Source organism: Falco rusticolus, chromosome 10 (genome assembly GCF_015220075.1).
Source record: "Falco rusticolus isolate bFalRus1 chromosome 10, bFalRus1.pri, whole genome shotgun sequence".
Lineage (NCBI taxonomy): Eukaryota > Metazoa > Chordata > Aves > Falconiformes > Falconidae > Falco > Falco rusticolus.
Window position 1 is genome coordinate 22,754,306 of NC_051196.1, and position 17,011 is coordinate 22,771,316.

The 17,011-nt window shown below is 53.7% G+C and overlaps 1 protein-coding gene across 12 annotated transcripts in view; it reads right to left on the minus strand.

Annotated features, from left to right (window-relative positions):
* Positions 1–17,011, minus strand: part of ZNF512B (zinc finger protein 512B) — a 35,375-nt gene that overhangs the window by 12,306 nt on the left and 6,058 nt on the right. For 3 of the 12 annotated variants that reach the window (XR_005106491.1, XM_037402272.1, XM_037402273.1), the window contains 11 exons: positions 14,487–14,566; positions 13,582–13,710; positions 13,091–13,263; positions 12,670–12,923; positions 11,820–11,897; positions 9,432–9,566; positions 7,996–8,120; positions 5,459–5,551; positions 4,494–4,592; positions 3,508–3,795; positions 2,686–2,877 (listed from right to left, as the gene is read on the minus strand). Coding sequence is in view for 11 of the 12 variants with exons in the window: in XM_037402272.1 (XP_037258169.1) it covers positions 2,686–2,877; positions 3,508–3,795; positions 4,494–4,592; positions 5,459–5,551; positions 7,996–8,120; positions 9,432–9,566; positions 11,820–11,897; positions 12,670–12,923; positions 13,091–13,263; positions 13,582–13,710; positions 14,487–14,566 (1,646 nt within the window). In the remaining variant the exon portion in view is untranslated. Of the gene's footprint in view, positions 1–485; positions 1,414–2,685; positions 2,878–3,507; positions 3,796–4,493; positions 4,593–5,458; positions 5,552–7,995; positions 8,121–9,431; positions 9,567–11,819; positions 11,898–12,669; positions 12,924–13,090; positions 13,264–13,581; positions 13,711–14,486; positions 14,567–17,011 lie in introns of those variants that run through there. The other 9 variants (XM_037402280.1, XM_037402274.1, XM_037402277.1 and 6 more) reach the window with 9 other exon arrangements.

Sequence of the window (17,011 nt, forward strand, 5' to 3'; positions counted from 1 at the left end):
CCCTGGTCACGGTTAACTGGCGCTTGTCCTTCTGCCACTCTGGTGGCTCTGTGTGTCCGCTCCCTTGGAGGGATGGCCATCATGCATGCTCAGCAGGGTGGTGGCACTGGGCCACGGGGATGCTGCCCACTCCTCCGAGCCTCCCACGCTGCCTGGGGCTGGACCTGCCACAGAGCTGTGCTGCCAGCACGGCTGAAGCCAGTTCTGAGGGAAAGGCTATTTTTGGGGCTGTAACAGGGTCAAACTGGGCGCTTGCTGGCATGTTAGAGTCACTTGCAGTTGGGAGGTTTTTTTCCACACCCTGAATTAAAGCAACTTGTAAACGCAGAGCAGTCCTGAGCGATGCAAGATGATGTTCAGCAGAGCAGCACCACGCGTGCTGAAGTCAGCAAGCTCCCACCAGCTTCCCCAGGCAGAACCTACCTCCCACCTCTTTCCAGCATTGCTCGTCGAGAAAAAATGTCATAGACTGAACAGATTATATTTTAGAGTGTTGTCAAGGGAACGTGACAGTCTCACAGCTACACACATTCGCCCACCGCACTGACCTCCCCTGAAATCCATCTGTGCGACACACGGCCAGCACAGCTGGGGAGAGCAGCCCATGCAGGACCCAAGGTCCCGATCCTCCAGCCCAAGAGCCTTGTTTTGCCACCTGGAAGCCGGTCCAGCTCCTCCCTTGCCCACCTTCAATGCAAACCTGCTTCCGCCACCCTCACAGCAATTCTCTTTGTTTTTCTAACACCGAGATGGAGCTCAATTAAACTCTGAACACAAGAAGTCTCATAAAAAAAAAACAAACCACCACAAACAGCATTTCACAGAGCAATTACGCCAGCGGCTGAGACCTTTACGATGCCTCTGTATGTCAGCTTGCACATGGGCCCCTTTGTCCAGGCCTGGGAGTCCTGGCTGCTCCCTCAATTCAAACAGAAAATACCCAAAGTAAGGGGAGCTATTCAAAGAGGAAAGAGAGGAATGCAAGTGCTGAGGCTGGAGGGGGGAGAAGAGAGCACCACACCTCTTCTCCCACAGTATTTGAAATGAAACAGCTACTTTGGGTTTGAATTTTTTATGTTATAAATGCATTGCAGCTGAAGTCATCTGGAAACCAACAATGACAACACCAAGCATTGAGGAAACAAAAAGTTTCCAACCAGTTCTAGACCTAAAACCCCCAGCTCTGCTCCAAGGTGGATGGCAGCACCGTGTCCGGATCCCCTTCTGCGCCAGCTGCCTCACCGGGATGCCAAGGCGGGTAAAGAAGATACTGGTTTGTTTGTGTGCTGGTTTTTCATCTGCCCACTGCGTGCAGACTGGGAGCTGAGTCAGGCTGAGCTCCTCCAGGTCTCTGCAGGAGGATGGTGGCACTTCTGCCGAGAACATACACGTGCCAGGACAGTGTGGGACAGGCTGCGGCAGTGGAAAGGCATTTTGGCTGAAGCTTTCCTGTTTTGCCACCCATTTTCCTGGAGCGAGCCACATCACTTCTCTAGGCTGACTCTGGGACTTGGGCTGTTTTCCTGGCTTGAGGCAGGTCCTTTGGGCTGGGGCTCTCCTGCACTCTGCACGCCCACGGCAGAGGCACTGCCACACTCCCTGTGGCAAAGCTTTAACCTGCTGCCCTCCGCTCCTCACTCCGATCTTTACAATGTGCCCAATTATCCCACCCAGGGTGAACTTCAGAGCACTGGACAAGAGATGCCCAGGACTGTTCAGAGCAAGGAAAACAGCTGGTACCTAACCGCAGAGCTACTTGCTCAGGAAACAGGCTGCAGCTTGTGCAGAGACTTGCAGGATGGCTCTGCACTGAGTCCTAGCATGGGCCAAAAAGTATCAACCATAGGATTATAAAACTCTAGCCCCCTCTCATTTCTCACTTTTACACTGAAAAAGTTTATGACTTGCTGCTGCTTCATTCATTATATAGTCCTGAAGGAGCACTCCTGCAGGGAATATCAGCTCTGGGACATTCCCAGGAATCACCACCTCCCACAGCCAGGAGGGATGTTTGATTTAACATGTTACTCCAATGCCTCCATGAAGCTCAAGACCGCCAGGGCACCAGCGTTCACTGCACAGATTCCGCAGCACCAGGCCATGTGTGCACGGCTGCTGGAGACTGCAGGGCTCAGCCCTGCCTCCACGCGCCGGCAACGCTGCAGGCCCTTTACCTCCGGCAAAGCATCTCCCAGAAATTAAGGAAGAGACACAGAAGGGAAGAAATTCCGCCTGGGGCATCTTTGCTCTCTGACAGTGCAAGGAAGATGGTTTCAGATCCAACCTCTGCTCTCTTTGTGTGCTCCTCTTGGCTGCCAGCCCCTGCTTCACTCCTGAGCACAGACCAGAACTGACCTCCCTCCACAATATCCTCTGGGCTGGACTCTGACCTTTCCACTGCCCACAAAGCACCACCTTTTGCTCCATTTAGACTTGCGTCCTTGCAGCGGCAAGGGCAAAGCCGCCTGCTACCAGGCTTGTACAGAGCCTGCAGACCTCTGCTGGGTGGGCTCTTTAGCAATAAATTTGCCATCACATCTAAGCGATTTAAGGCACAAAAAATGAGACACACGAGCTCTCAGCCAGCTGAGGCCACACTAGCATCCCAGGATCTCTGTGTACAGCTAGTGAAAAAAAAAAAAAAAAAGGAAGAAAAAAAATAAAAGAGAAGTAAAGGCTTCTCACCCGCTTCGTTTCAGGCACCAGGTCGTCCTTCATCCTCCGCTTGGTCCAATCCTTGGCAAGCTCGTCCTCCGCTATCTCCTGAAGGTGGAAGACGGCTACTTGGGCTGATGTCCGACGGATGCGGCCACTTGGGGTCCTTTCAAAATCTTCTACGGGGCCAGGCTCCGGCTTCACCTCTGGCTCCTCCGAAGGCTGCAACAGTCAGGAAGGGCACAATGAGGGGAGAAGAGGCAAGCTCTCTGGCCCCGGGATGGGCATGTGGGGGCTGGGCTTGCGTTTGTAGACCTGCTTTGTGCAGGCAGAGGCTGCAGAGACACCAGCGTGGCTCTGCACCTGAGCAAGGGAACAAGGGGAGCACCCCTACCTCCCCCTGCCCAGCAGACAGCCATGTGTTAAGACTGACTGTGTCCTTTCGCACTCCCACGTGTAAAAACGTCTCGATTTATTAGAGTTGGGGAGTTATTAGCGTCAGATGCACTGTCATTAGGAATCAACAGAACAGAAAAGGATGCTCCCTAGGGACAGATCCTGCCACCCCAGAACTGGCAAGCAGCCGGCACTTGCTCTCTGCCAAGGGAGCAGCCGGAGCTCTGTGTTTGTTCCCTGCAGAGCATGGATGCAGGGTGGGCTGCAGCACAGCCCTGTGGGCACCAGGGAAGGGAAACGCTGCCAACCACTTCACTCCCGTAAACGCAGCGATTCAGCTTTTCTGGAGGGGTGGAGGAGGCTGCAGCCCATTCCCCACCCCGACACCGCATGGTACAACACACGCGCGTGGTGATGCGAGGGAGAAAACAACATCAGTCCGACATCTGCACCTGCCTTGCCCGGCCCGGCCCTGCCCGGCTCTGTCCTGCCCGCAGGCTCTGCAGCTCTGCAGTCACCCCCAGGGGGGGATGGCCCCACTCCTTGGGCTGTGGAGGCGTCCAGGGGGCTCACCGAGGCCATGTGTTCTGACCGCACATGGTAGTCGTGGCCAGCCTTGGATTTGTACTTCTTGCCACAGTGTGGGCAGCTGAAGACAGGCTTGTCGGCCTCGGCGAGCTGCTTCCCGCACCGCTTCTGGTGGTACTGGTAGCCCATTAGGCTGGAGAAATTGGCCACGCAGCCCTGCGGTGACAGGGAGAAGGGGAGGGTTTTAAGGAGGGCTGGGGCTTCATGCACCCATGTCGAAACAGTCGGGGTGCCATTGCTCCAGGGAGGAACACATCCCAGGGAGACCCCTCCACAGAGCAGCTCCGTCAACCCGTCCCCTCCCAGCGACGGGGGATCGCTGGCCAGCCCCTCTCCCCCAGAGACCCACACAAAGGCACAACAGCAACGGAGGGGTGGGGGGAGTGGCCCCCACCCCTGGCGCTTCTCGCCCCAACACACCAACAGAGTTCTTGGGAGAGAGGCATGGTGGGCAGTGGGAGGAAGGCATTGGGCAGGCACTGCCTGCAGAGAGTAAAGCATCTGTGGGGACAAACCTCTGCCACACACCTCCATTACCTGGTCGTGACTTGTCTGCAATCGGTTCGCAATTTTACCCTGTGCCCAGGACAGCGCCGGCCGTGCCCCCTCCTGAGCTCAGGAGGCAGAACCTGCCCTTCAGCGCTCCTCAACCTGCCCTATGCCCACCTGCCTGCCGGGATGGCCCGCTGCCGGAGTGCACAGAGCCAGCAGGACAGGGATCGGGATGGCGGTGCTAAGGTGAAAAAAAATCGAGCACATGCCAAGGGATGCCTGGAGAGTGCACGCCCCCCTCTGCATTGGGACTCACTCCTTCCACCTTTCCACAGAACGAGAAACAGGAATTGTTCTCGTACCTCATTGGGACATTTCAGTTTTCCCATCTGCTTTAGCACTTTCCTCAGCCTTTCCCGCTCTTCCTGTTCACCAAGTCCAGCGGTTTCCACAGGAACAGGCTGGAAACAAGGAAGTAACAGAAGCGACAGAGTCAACCATTCACTCATGTCCTCTGTGCCAGGAGTGGGTGGTAAACCTCTGTCTCGCAGGAGCTGCCCTTGCCCAGGGGGAACCTCTCGTTAATGGAGTTGGATCTCCCACTGCTTTACTGCACGCCAATGCCTTCGCTGTTACATGCCAGATCTGCTCCTGCCTTTCCTGCATTTGCACCCAAAAGGCCAGCTGAGAAACCCAGGAGCAGCTCCTGCACGGAGGATTCACCAGCCAGACTGAAGAGCAGGAGGTTAATGCACAGGTAAAAGACAAGTCACAACTGGTAAGCACGGGACACATAGAAATGTGGTTATGCCTTGCCCCGTTATCTCGGAGATGTACATGACCAGATTATTAAGAACAACATCTAAATTAGTGCCTGCCAGATTTTATTCAGGTAAATTTGTGGCTACTTCTCACATGCACGGTGGAGAGCTGAAGCCTAGATTTTGAGATTTGTGCAAGGCAGAACCTATCAGTCCCAGATTTGCAGGCACAGTTTTGGAGGCAGAGCTTTGCCACTCAAAATTCGCCTCACTGTACTCACTGAATCTTCCCCCATTCTGGGATTTGAAACACTTTTATTTTTTCAGTCCTCTGCTCTACTCCCCAGGATCAACATGAGCCTAACTAGCCACCTGGGAAGGGATGGCTTTCCTTGGCAGGGACGGGGGAAGGCCACCGTCTGCATGAGCAGTATGTGAAATGCTGCAAAGATGGTGTTGTGAATCCTTCCTTTACAAAGACAAAGGAAAGCGGGCTGCCGATTGCTTCGCCTTCTGCAAGACAGAGAGAAACAAGGTGCGAGACAAGAGCAGCCCAGCGCTCTTACCTTGCTGACGTGTTCAGCCATGGTGTGGTAATTCAGCCCAGCCTTGGACTTGAACTGCTTTTTGCAGTGCTGACACTTCAAGGCATCCTGCAGCTGAATGAATTAAAGGCAAGTCACCGTGGAGGCCACAGTCCGCCGCTCATTTTCCAAGGGCTGCTGCCGCTTGTCAATAAGCCCCATGGGTAGCTGTTGCTGCAGCAGTACCCGGAGGTGGGACCCAGCAGGCAACGCAGCGTCCCCGTCCCCCATCCCAAGCCCAGCCTGTTTCTCTCTGTTGTCCTGGATACTGATATCAAACCCACATGCCCCGTTTTTTTGGAAAACATTCCACTTTGGATGTAGATTTAAAGCCCCACTGGCTGGAAACATCTGGCCCTGGTGTCTTAAGTCTTCCTGTTAAAGGGTTAGGAAAGAGAAGCAGCTTTGATCTACCAATATGTCAGCGGACTGTGCTCTGCAGCCCTATTAACTACAACAGATGCTGGCGTACAATACGCTTTCTGGGCGCCTGGGCTGTTTGAAATTAAGACGCTGCTGGACACGATCACAGCAGAATGCTTCCTGCCTCATACTGCTCTGCTGTTTGACCCAACTTGGCCGCCCGAGTGACTGGGGAGATGCATTAAGTGCACACACCGACGTACAAGGGGAACTCGCAATGACAGTAACCAGATCATGACTTTTGCTGGGGCAGGTACCAGAATTTATTGACTCAGGAGCTGAACGCTCTGGGAGAGACAGAATGTCCAGACAGGGAGCCAGTGCCTGGATGGCCATGGCTGTTCCTGCTTCTCCGGCCCAGCTGATGCTCCACTTCCCCTTCAATCAAGCCTGGACTAGAGGCTGGAGAGGGAATGAAGATGGAGCTGCAAATCCCTCCTCATCCTGGAACTCCGGGAAAATGAAGAATAAACTCACTGCAGCCAGCTGGGCATGACTCACTTGTACCTGAGCTCCCATCAGTTAATGTTGTTCCAGACCCAAGCGCTTGAACCTAACAAGGTGGATGCTAAAAGCTCCTTACCTCATCAGATACCAACCTCAGCAATTTGGGGTTTACTCCTCCGGTCAACACTGAAGAATGTGCCATGTGTATATTCTAACAAGCCCTCCCACCTGGGATGCTGGAAGGATATACCTGCCCTCTTCTCCTTCAGGCCCGAGCACGTTGCAACTGTCCCCATCCCTTATTTCCTTTCCAAAACCAAAGGGAACAGGGCAGACTGCTTAGTGACAAGCAAGGAATGGAGAAACCGATTTCTGTTGTTTTGTAAGAGTTTCAGGGGCCTGCACATCCTTGCTTCATTGTCCAACTAAGAAATACTTCAGCCAAAGCAGAGAGCAAGCTGAGAGGGTCACTTCTGATGGAGTCTTGCTAATGATGTGCCAGATGCTCATCTCAGAAGTGAAATGCTGAGAGCTGGACCTGTGGTCACACACCCAGAGCTTGGGGACTGTCCTCCCTGCACCACAGGCTGCTCTGGCAGGGATTCTGTCAAGCACCCCAGCTCCTGGAGTGGCACAGTGAGCCCTGGCAAGGACCGTCCCTCCCAGGGAAGGGTGACGGAACACCCATTCCTCGGGCTGGAGCCCTGATTCCTCAGCTGAACACCCACTGGCCTATTTATAGCAGGGAAGACATGCCTGACTGCTCTGGCAGTGTCGTGCTCGGCAGGCTGTCTGGCCATGCAGCTCACGTGGAGCCTGCCTGGTCTGGGAGATGCTCCAAAGCACAGGAGATATAAGCAGCAATGGCCAAGATCCCCACTCCACTGAAGCCAGGAGGAAGTCAGAGGAGGCAGGACTGCCCGGCATCGATGTAGTAGGGGGGCTGAAAGGGAGAGTAGCCTCCCACTGCTGTATAAATAGCGAGGCAAAAGCTGAGGAAGCATTTACAGAAAATGAATGTGGAATCAAAGCCGAGCCACATATTTTCAAAGCAGGAGGCATCGATCCCACGTTGGCTTTCTGTGGCGATGACTCTGCACCACGCCAGGTGACAGATGAAGATGTAATCCTGTGCTCTGATGCATGGCGGTGTGGCAGAGAGACAATTTTTCACTGCACCATTACTGAACTCCTGCGTCTTGACAGCCTGCCTGAGCACATCCAAGCTCAGTGTCTCCCCGCGATGTGCTCTCATTCAACCACAATTTATTTGGCCTGACGCAAGGCATGGCACACAGCGAGATCCCACAGCCAGGGCTCTGGAGGAGGCCAAATTAGAGACAACCCCAACAATCTCTCCAGCCTTAAACCCATTCATTTAGTTACCAGAAATACCTGACTCTGCTGGAGACACTGGGGCAAGGGGCCCAGACCACAGAGGGATTCAGAATGGCTGAGAATTAGGTGTCCAAATTCCTCTGAATCGATGTGAGGCAGCCAGCTCTCTGAAGCTGACCAGCAAGAGCTCTATCAAACACAGCCCAAAACTGGTTTTAGGAGCATCAATAACACATTTATGAGTGGCACATGTACACATCCCTTCCCCTCCAAAATCCACATGTGCGTGATTGAATAAAGCAAGTCCTTACCTTCTGGCAGACATCCATGTGCTTTTTGAGCCCCACAACAGTCTTTCTGGTTATAACACTGCAGGTTGGACAGGCAACTTCTCCCTTCTCGCTGATCTCCCGCTGCCACTGGTCCTCGGGGTTTGCTGGTGAGGGAGAGGAGAGAGACGTCGCACCGAGCTGCAGAGACCACACGGCCTGCCTGGGCTGCTGGGCACGACAGCCCTGTCGTAAACCTTGATTTGCTACGTTGAAAAGCACTGAAGTGGGAAAAGTTCTTGATGTTAAAACCAGGTGTGCCATCCTGGGCATGGGTCAAGCCAAAAGCAGACACAAACCACACAGGCACCTGCAGCTCTGCCTACCCCACAGCTGCCTGAGCGAACTGGGTCACTGGGCCACTTTGCATGGAGCTAGCTGACCTGCTGGCAGTTCATAGGGAAAAGGAAGTCTGCCTTCCCAACCCCACTGGTATCTTGTGCACTGGGAGATACCCCACGTGGAATAACTTGCCCCGGCCAAATGAAACAATTAGCAGGAATGAAACAAAGGTGAGCATCTCGGCTCCATCTGGATGTGTGCCTGGAAAACTTCCCTGGCAATCCTCTTTCCCAGCAGACACACAGACAGCTAGGGGAGTGCTAGCTTCCAGGCATCTGTTTATTTGAATGGCTGCGACTGGCTAAAAATCCACCCAAAATAAGAGATACGTGGGGCCAAAACCTGCTCTCAGGTCCAGAGTTCACACCACACTCTCAGCAGAACAGTGCTGGGCTTCCAGCAAGGGAAGTCCGGTCCGAATAAAAACTGCCAAATCTGTTTATTTGGATGCTTTTACATGGCTGTGAGATCAGAGTCATTTATTTGAATTTGAAAGCAGTGCAAGGCACTGCAGCTGTGTTTATCTTGCACATCCTGCGTTCCTCCTGCTGTCAGAGCTCCCAGTGAAAGTCAGCAACCTGCACTAGGGTGTAAGCTGCTCCTCGGAGGCTTCGGGAAGACATAATCACACCCAGAGGTATGCACTGGCATCATTCATGGAGATTATGTTAGAAAAATGTCATCACCCCAGACATCGACCCAAACTGTGGTCACAGTGCAGCCAGGGGGAACCAGGATTTGGCTATCAACTCCCAATACTAGCAGCGGTCTGTCCCGGCAGTGAAGCCAAGGTAAGGAATCCCCCTTTCAGGGTATCAGTTGTGCCTGCACCAATATTTTAGGAGCAGTAGTTGTTCCTACATCTGAGCTACACCTCAAAAGCTGTGTGCTCCTACTGCTGATTTTGTGCTGCTGCTGCTTGCAAACCTGCTAGAAAACAGCTCGCGGGGCCAGGAGGGGTGTGGAACCACAGGCGGTGGGTGAAGTGGGGACTGTGCAGGCTTGGAGCAGAACAGAGGATAAGCAGCTAAGCTGCACCCAGAGTTGCTGCTTGTGCTTTGCCTCCACCAGCTCACCTGCTGGTAGATGTACAGCTGTTTCCTTCTTCACACCAGCTCCTGGAGGTTTCTTTTTCAGCTCCTCTGTGTTGGTGTTACCCTCTAACTTCTTGGCTCGATGAGCTTTCGCTTTGTCCTCTGCTTTAACAAGACCTGTAGAGGTAGAGAGGATTTTTTTTTTATTTGGTACTTGCTTTAATACCCTCAGACCAACTTGCATGTAGCAGGTAAAAAATCTCTACCTCTAACCCAGGGACGCTGAGCTGGCTGTAGGTCTGCCACAGCTGTATGTGTAAGATCAGCTCTGTAATTATGACAAGCAATATCGTAACAGCTTGTGGTGTTTTATAAACAGAATCTCTTCCCCCAACCCAGACAGTTTATGAACTATGGAAATGCCATGGCAAAGCAGGGCAGGATGCTTCTAGCCAGGCAGACTGTGGGAAAGGCAGGCTGGGGTGAAAGCAAAAAAGCATTTTGCAAGAAAGTGAAAAGGGGAACTGGAACAGCAAACTCGGGGTATAAAAGTGGCGTTCTTGCTGATGCTCCTGCATCAGAAAGGCTTTCTAACCGCTTGGGCCAATGAACTGGGGTTCCCCTTAGAAAACCGGGCAAACTTTGGGATCCCGGACACCAGATCCCACAGGACCTTTCATCCCTGGATCTGTATGATGACATACCATCATCGCCACAACGAACACAGGTCTCTCCAGGGACTGCTGGGTGCTGGGAAGGGTCAGGAAACAGGAGGAGAGATGGGGTGACTGGGTGACAGGCACATGGGGAGCAGCTACCCTGGGTGGCTGGTGACTGTCACCAAGCCTGCCTGCAAAGTGGCGAGGAAATTGAAGCCAGGACTCTCCGTGCAGGCAGAGTGCCAGGCTCTCAGCCAGCTTCTCCCAAACACATCCATCCTCCCACCTTGTCTGTGCCTCACCCCCGCACACTTGCACCAGCAAAGCGTGTGCTTCCCATTCAGCCTGTTAAATAGATCGCTGCTGACCACTGAAGCTCCTCCCTGCACTGAGCAGGCCAAGCGAGCACATGCTGAAGCGAGCACATGCCGAGAGCATGCCAGCAGCAGCGATGCGCCCGAGTCCCCTCTGTCACGCAGAATCTCTCGGCAGTTCCTGGGCTGAGGTAAGAAATGGAAAACCTGACTTGTAAACGATGCTTTGGAAAGGCTGGCAAACAGAGGAGGGGGCTCTGCCCCTGGTCCACACCCTCCCTGTGCTTCCACAGAAGGTGCTGGAGGCAACATGGTGAATGCCAGGGTCAGATCCACACCTGCCCCACGAGGGTCCACGTCCCCCTGAACTTCTGGGTTGTGACCCTTGCAAAGCCAGGGTCTGAATGGAGGCAAGCACCCCGTGACGGGCTGGTGTCACCTTGTTTTTGGGGAGCCAATTGCCACATTGAGCCCAGGGGATGTAGGCAAAGCCTGCCTGATCTTCAGTCTCCATCTGAGGCAGCAGGTCACCAGGGGCACCAGTTATATTCTCAAGGAACTCACAGATGTTTCAGCCTACGGCAGTGCCTCTGTGGGGAAGTTAAGGGAAACAATCCCGACTTCCCAGGAGCCAGGGGAAAGGAAATTGCAGATACCACACTGAGCCTGCCCTTCAGGAAGTGTGTAACTCCTTCAAAGCCACCAGTGCCTCTCCCTGAGCGCCCCTTGTACTAGAAGGTGCTGCCTCCTGCAGCGCCTGGAAATCTGCTTTTTATGTCCCTGATAAAATGTATTTCATAGCCAGTATGAATCCAGTTGCTCTCACACCGGGGATACTCCAGGTTTCTTCCCTCCTTTCCAGCCCAATTGGGTGTATTTACAGAGCACGACCACAGTCCCACTCACTCCTGCTTTGCCAGGCTGAAGCAGCCAACTCGTGAACCTCCTCTCAGAAAACATCCCAGTAACGCATCTCTTTTCCCCTGAATTCATTTTCTTGAATGTGGGCGACCAGCATTGGAGACAGTCTGAGGGATGGATGCGTCATCCAGCCTTTCTACGCAGCAGAAATCCTCCTTGACGCCATTGGAAATACTGTGACATCCCTGGATGGTGGGATGACGATAAGATGACGCTTCTCATGTCTTGCTTGTGCCAGCAGCTCGTTACTCTTGTGTCACAGCTGGACATACCTGGATCCTTTCCTCTCTTCTCTCATTTCCCAGCGACAGGTTCCCAAGCAGAGCAGACAGGGTGGTTCTCAGTGCCAGCTCTGCTGCTGCCTTTCACTGCCTTTATGACACGCTTATGGTAAAAGGCACCAGCTCCTCCAGTGTGATATCCCCAGGCTGCAGGTGGCTGCCATGCATCTCCACCACAGAGAGGGCTCTTGGGGCCTCACATGCCCCAGGGAGAAGCTACAACCCTGCAGGTGACCAGAGTTGTCCCTGTATTACCTTTCAGTCCAAACGTCCCCGAGATGGACGGCTGCTCCCCCGTAAATTTCTTAGGAGTTTTCTGTTTCCTTCCTGACTCAAAAGAGAGAAACAGAGAGAGATTTGGTCAAATAACTGTACTGCCAGGGGGCCTTCACCAGTCCCAGGGCATGAGGTGGGCACACGCTCCGTGTCAGGAGTGGATCACCTTGAGGAGCCTTTTACCAGTGTGAAATACAGGGGCTGTCAAATGAAGCACCCGCCCACCAAACAGTAACAAGATGCTGCTTCCCACTCCAAAAATACAGGAGAGATAACGGTATCCAGGGCTAATTCAATGAGTGGAAGTGGTGTCTCTGTCTAATGCCAAAAACTGCGTGGTTTCCACAGTCTCAGCAGCTAAGGTGGCTGGTGGTGGTTCGCTTTGGTCCTGCAAGCAGTGTAAACCCATGCCACAATGGGGACAACCATGGTCCTGCCTGCCAGCCCTGCAGTAAAGGTGCAGAGTGCGCCTCCTGACCCTGTCCCAATCCTCCAGGAAAATGGGTTTGCCAGAACGACCCTAGTTTAAACTGCCACACTCGGTGAGGACAGATGGGCTGCCACAGCAGCCTGCTGTGCTGCAGGGAACTCAATCCATTGCCAGTCCTATAGGTCCTATAGAAATACCTCTACCACAGCTACAACTGGTTTTTAACTCCCAGTGGAGCTGCAAGAAACTGGGGGGGGCAAATTATCAGGATGCTGAAACAAGGCTTGGATGTACATTCAGAGAGACACTCGCAGCAGCGCTGGCTGGTGCGGAGCCCCTTCCTGCGGGACACCCCTCTCTGGGCTCCTGAACCAGCACAGCCCCAGGCTCTAATCTTACTGTGCTTCATCCTCTCGGGGTCTTCCTCCTGCAGAGAGGCCTGGCTGCCCCGCTGCTGCACAGCATCCTTGCCGCTCGAAGACTTCGCCGTGGGGGTGGCGGCTGCCATTGCCTCAGCTGCTGCGATCTGAAACTCCTTGCTCTCCCGGCTCTCCGCCAGGCACTCGCCATTCTCGGCGTGGTCCTGGGCCGCAGCTTTTTCCGTCTTTGCCTGTTTGGGATGGATGGTGGGGCAAGCTGAACTCTCAGCAGCTCTAGGGCAAAGCACAGAGGGCTTGTTTAAAGAGGGGTTGTTAGACAAATGTCCTGACACCTCTCCCCCCTCGCCAGCCCAGATCGTGGGAATGGAGGCGGGCACATTCCCCCTCTCCCAGCCATCCCTACACCACCACCACCACACAGCCCAGCCACAGCCTGCTACCTTTTCTTGCCACTGCTCTTTCCAATGGCCTTCGGCACTTTGTTTTCTGCTTTGCTGGTTGGCACTGGCCGGTCCAAGTGATTCCAGAGCCGATGCTTTTCTAGCTGGGTTTTGGAGGTGAAGGCAGCTTCGCAGTACGAGCACGAATACGTCAGCTTCTCTGAGATTGCACCCTGTGTGGAGCAGGCATGCAGACATTAGACCACAAAAGGGACAGGCTTTTTCTGACACAGGCAAGAAGACAAACTGTATGTAATCCCTTCTGCCTCTCCGAAGAGTTACCAATGGTCCACAATCCAACCAGGCCAGACCTTACACTGAGCTGGAGGGACCCAGCTCCGCTCATACATACCCATGAACCATCCCTGGCCCATCTGTGCCCTCCCCATTTTATTCTCCTGGGGTTTGACACCTGAGAGGGGCTTTACCCTGTAGATGGTAACGTAAGAGCTGGCCACTGGGGAGGACAGACAGCCCTCCAGTCTCCTTACCCCTTGGCAGCGTTGATAGTGGTACTTCAAACCATAAATGCTGGGGAACTCCAGCCAGCAGCCTGAATTGGGACATTTCACCCTGGAGTGGGCTTTGAATTCGTCCTTCCACTGGTTCATCAGGGGGAGCTGGGAACAGGAGTGACAACAGGTATAGCTAAGCGAAGACCCACTGCATGCCCATGTGAGTGCCAGCGCATCCCGAGGGGGCCACATGGGACCTCCGATTATTCCTGTTCACCCCTTCCCAGCAGGCAGCTGCAAAGTGGACCCCAGGGCCGTGCTTCAGTGCAGCGGTGCTCCCCACAGCAAGAGGTGCTGGGACAGCCTCTGCAGGCTCTACAGGCTAATGATTCCTTCTGAGAATTTCCCTTGCTGTGCCTCCCAGAGCACACACGTGCTCCCGGTGAGGCTGGGGAATAAATCAGGCCAGAAGTCACCTGGGTGATTTAATCACCTCACATTTCATCTAGTCAGTAAATCACCCCATGCCCATGCTCTCATGACAAACTGCTCTGTGTGTTGTCCCCGCTACCATGCAGGAATTAAACTGCACAACTCCATGGGGAATAAATCATCCCTTTGCCGGTGCTGCCAGATCATTAGCCAAACCTGTCCTGGCTGTGAAAGAATCCAGCTCATCTGGGCATGGCCTCAGCAAGGGGAGGCTGGAGGAGGGTACTGTTCCCTAACCAGGGTTTCAGAGGATGCTGCATGGAGGGGATTGACAGGCCAAGATCTTGCCAAGCCCAAGACAAGGCTGGTCTGAAGATTAAACCACCAGGAAGGCAGGTTTAACCCTGGAGCGGGGCTGGCTGGAGCACGCAGCACAGCAAGACGCAGAGGGCAAGTCAGAGGGAGCGAGGCAGGGAGGGCATCAGGGATCAGAGCGTGTGGGGTCTTACGGGGATGTCTTTCAGCGCCTGGTTCTCGGCCTTGGGTCGTCCTTTCTTCCTGCCCTCAGTTCTGTCACTGGTTGCATTTCCTGCAAACAGATGCAGTGCACGTCACCCGCCGTCTGGCCAGCCGTGCCAGAGGAGCCGCTGTCCCGGCAGTCCTGCTGCCTGGCCCCCGCCTCCCCCCACCCGGCTGGCTCCCTCGCTCCACACAGGGTCTGCCTCCACCCTGGCAAGGACAGAGATTCCCCTTTGGAAGGCAACGCCAGCTACCCTGCAATTCAGTGCACAGCCCCTACACCTGCAGATATGTGCACGGAGACGGCTGCTTCTCCTGGTGTCTGCTGATCCCTCTCCTTTCATTTACACGGAGTGGTCTGAGCACAGCTGGGGCTTGCCTTGGAAAACGGACATTCTGCTTGGGTTGGAAGAAATCTTTCAACAACTATGCTACTTAGCAAAAGAAATCTGCGTCTGGGTCGGCACGCTGGGCCTTGGGTAGGCTGTCCAGCACAGAAATCCCCCATGCTCTTTGCTCAGCCAGCGTGGCTGAGCAGCCCCAGGGCTCGAGGAAGACACTGGCCCAGGAGATGTGTTGAGCCCATGGGGAGCAGCAGGGATAGGGATGGCTGGGAGGCAAGGAAGGGCAAGTCAGTGCTTGGGAGACTTGGGTGGGGAGGAGAAGCCATGGGAACACCTTCATGAGGGACGACAGCTCTGTGTGTGCTCAGAGAAGACTCTTGAGGCGTCCCAAGCACGAGCTGAATGCTAGCAGAGCAGGAACGTGCCCAGTTCAACCAGACACCACAACCAGGAGATACTAAGAAGCCCCTGTTGTTGTGTGGTGGGGCACACCAAATACAAGCACGCTAAACTGCCAAGCCCCAGACCAGACACTTTGGCTCACAACGACAGCAAACTCCCCAATTTCACCTAATTCACACCCAAAATGGATTGTGCAAAGCGGGGGCTGAGTACAGTTCACCAAATCAATCCACTTTCACATCCAACCTCCCATCACTCCAAGCAGGAGCCGAGCATCCTGGTCACCCCGCGGGTCTGGAGAGCCTTGGCAAGACTCCGCTCCCTTTGCACAGCGCCGTCCCCCCAGAGCTCTGCACTCCTGGCAGGCCTTGAGCTGCATTTTGAGGGCTAACCTGTAATTTTAAGTGATGCTGGAGTCAGTGTAAGCCAAAACCAAACTGGACAGATGTGAGCAGCCAACGGGAAAAGCAGTGTACCAAAAACTGAGACTGAGATCTGTGAGGGCTTAATGAAAGCGGCTGGGAATAAAAGCCACTTGCTACGAGAACAGAAACAAGTCAAAAAGCATCCCTGAGAAGAAAACCCAAAACAGTTACAACAGGAGAACTGAGATTAAAAAAGCTAAACTGAATCTGTAAAACGCCCTTCTCTGGTGAAAATCAGGTAAGAATAAGAGGCTGGAAGCCGAGCCAGCAATCCCTCTAGTTCCTGAGAAACTGAAGCTCAGCTCCAAGCCTGGCACTGGCTGTACTCAGAAGCCAATCCAGGATTTTTTTGGAACAAGGGAGATCAAACAGAAAGCCAACCAGTTACCTACAAAGGCACTGCCAAAACCACACACCCTCTCCCTTTTCATGCCTTCTTCCCCAGCAGCCAGGGGTAAAATAGTGAACAAGACAGTTGGCTCATTTATTTCCAGTTGCCTGAAGTGATGCCAGCCGGTTTGCTCCACTTGGATACCCATAAAAGCATCCACTGGTGATGTACCATCCTTTGGGAATCCCTCTAGCCCAGGTGGCCTCATCTGCAAAAGGTGGTGACCTCTACGGACTACAAGAGAAAGTCCAAAAAAAGCCACTTACACCCCCCAGCCCCCGCAAGGCAGCCTCTAAGCTGTCCCTAAAACACCCCGCTCAGTTTGGATTCCTACCTGCCTGGCTCCTGCCCCGAAATGGCTCATCGTCCTAAAGAGAGTGGAGGGGTTTGCAAGCTTGGCCCCAAACCATGCTAGTTCTGGAGCAATAGTGATCCAGAACTTTCAAAGTTCTCAGTGAGTGCCCAAGAACGATGTCTGTGCATCACAGTTTCCCTCTGCATTTTGTATTTTCTCCAATGCTCCCACACACACACTCAGACCAGGCTTTTCCTCCACACTTCAGGTAAGCGAGGGCCTCCCCCTGCACATGAAACGGAGCTACAGCTCTTGCACATCAAGGGACTGCAGGAGCTGGGAGTTTATGAAAAAAACCCAAATTATGCAGAACTTGAAGCGAAAGCTCACAACACTGCAGTTACCTGCTCATTACTCTCCTTGGTTTTCACTTTTTTCTCCTAAACACTTCAAAATATTCCAAATTTGAATGTTCCACAACAGCACGTCCCTGCCCCTCCAGGCAGCTGTCCCCGGCACCCCAGCATGTCTGGGGTCACAGCTCGCACAGAAGCTTGAGCAAAAAAAGCTCTCCTCTCCTTTTCGCAACTTGCACAAGTTTCAAAACTTTCGGCAATGTTTCGTGCCAAACACAAGAGCTCCCAGTCCAGCCACCCCT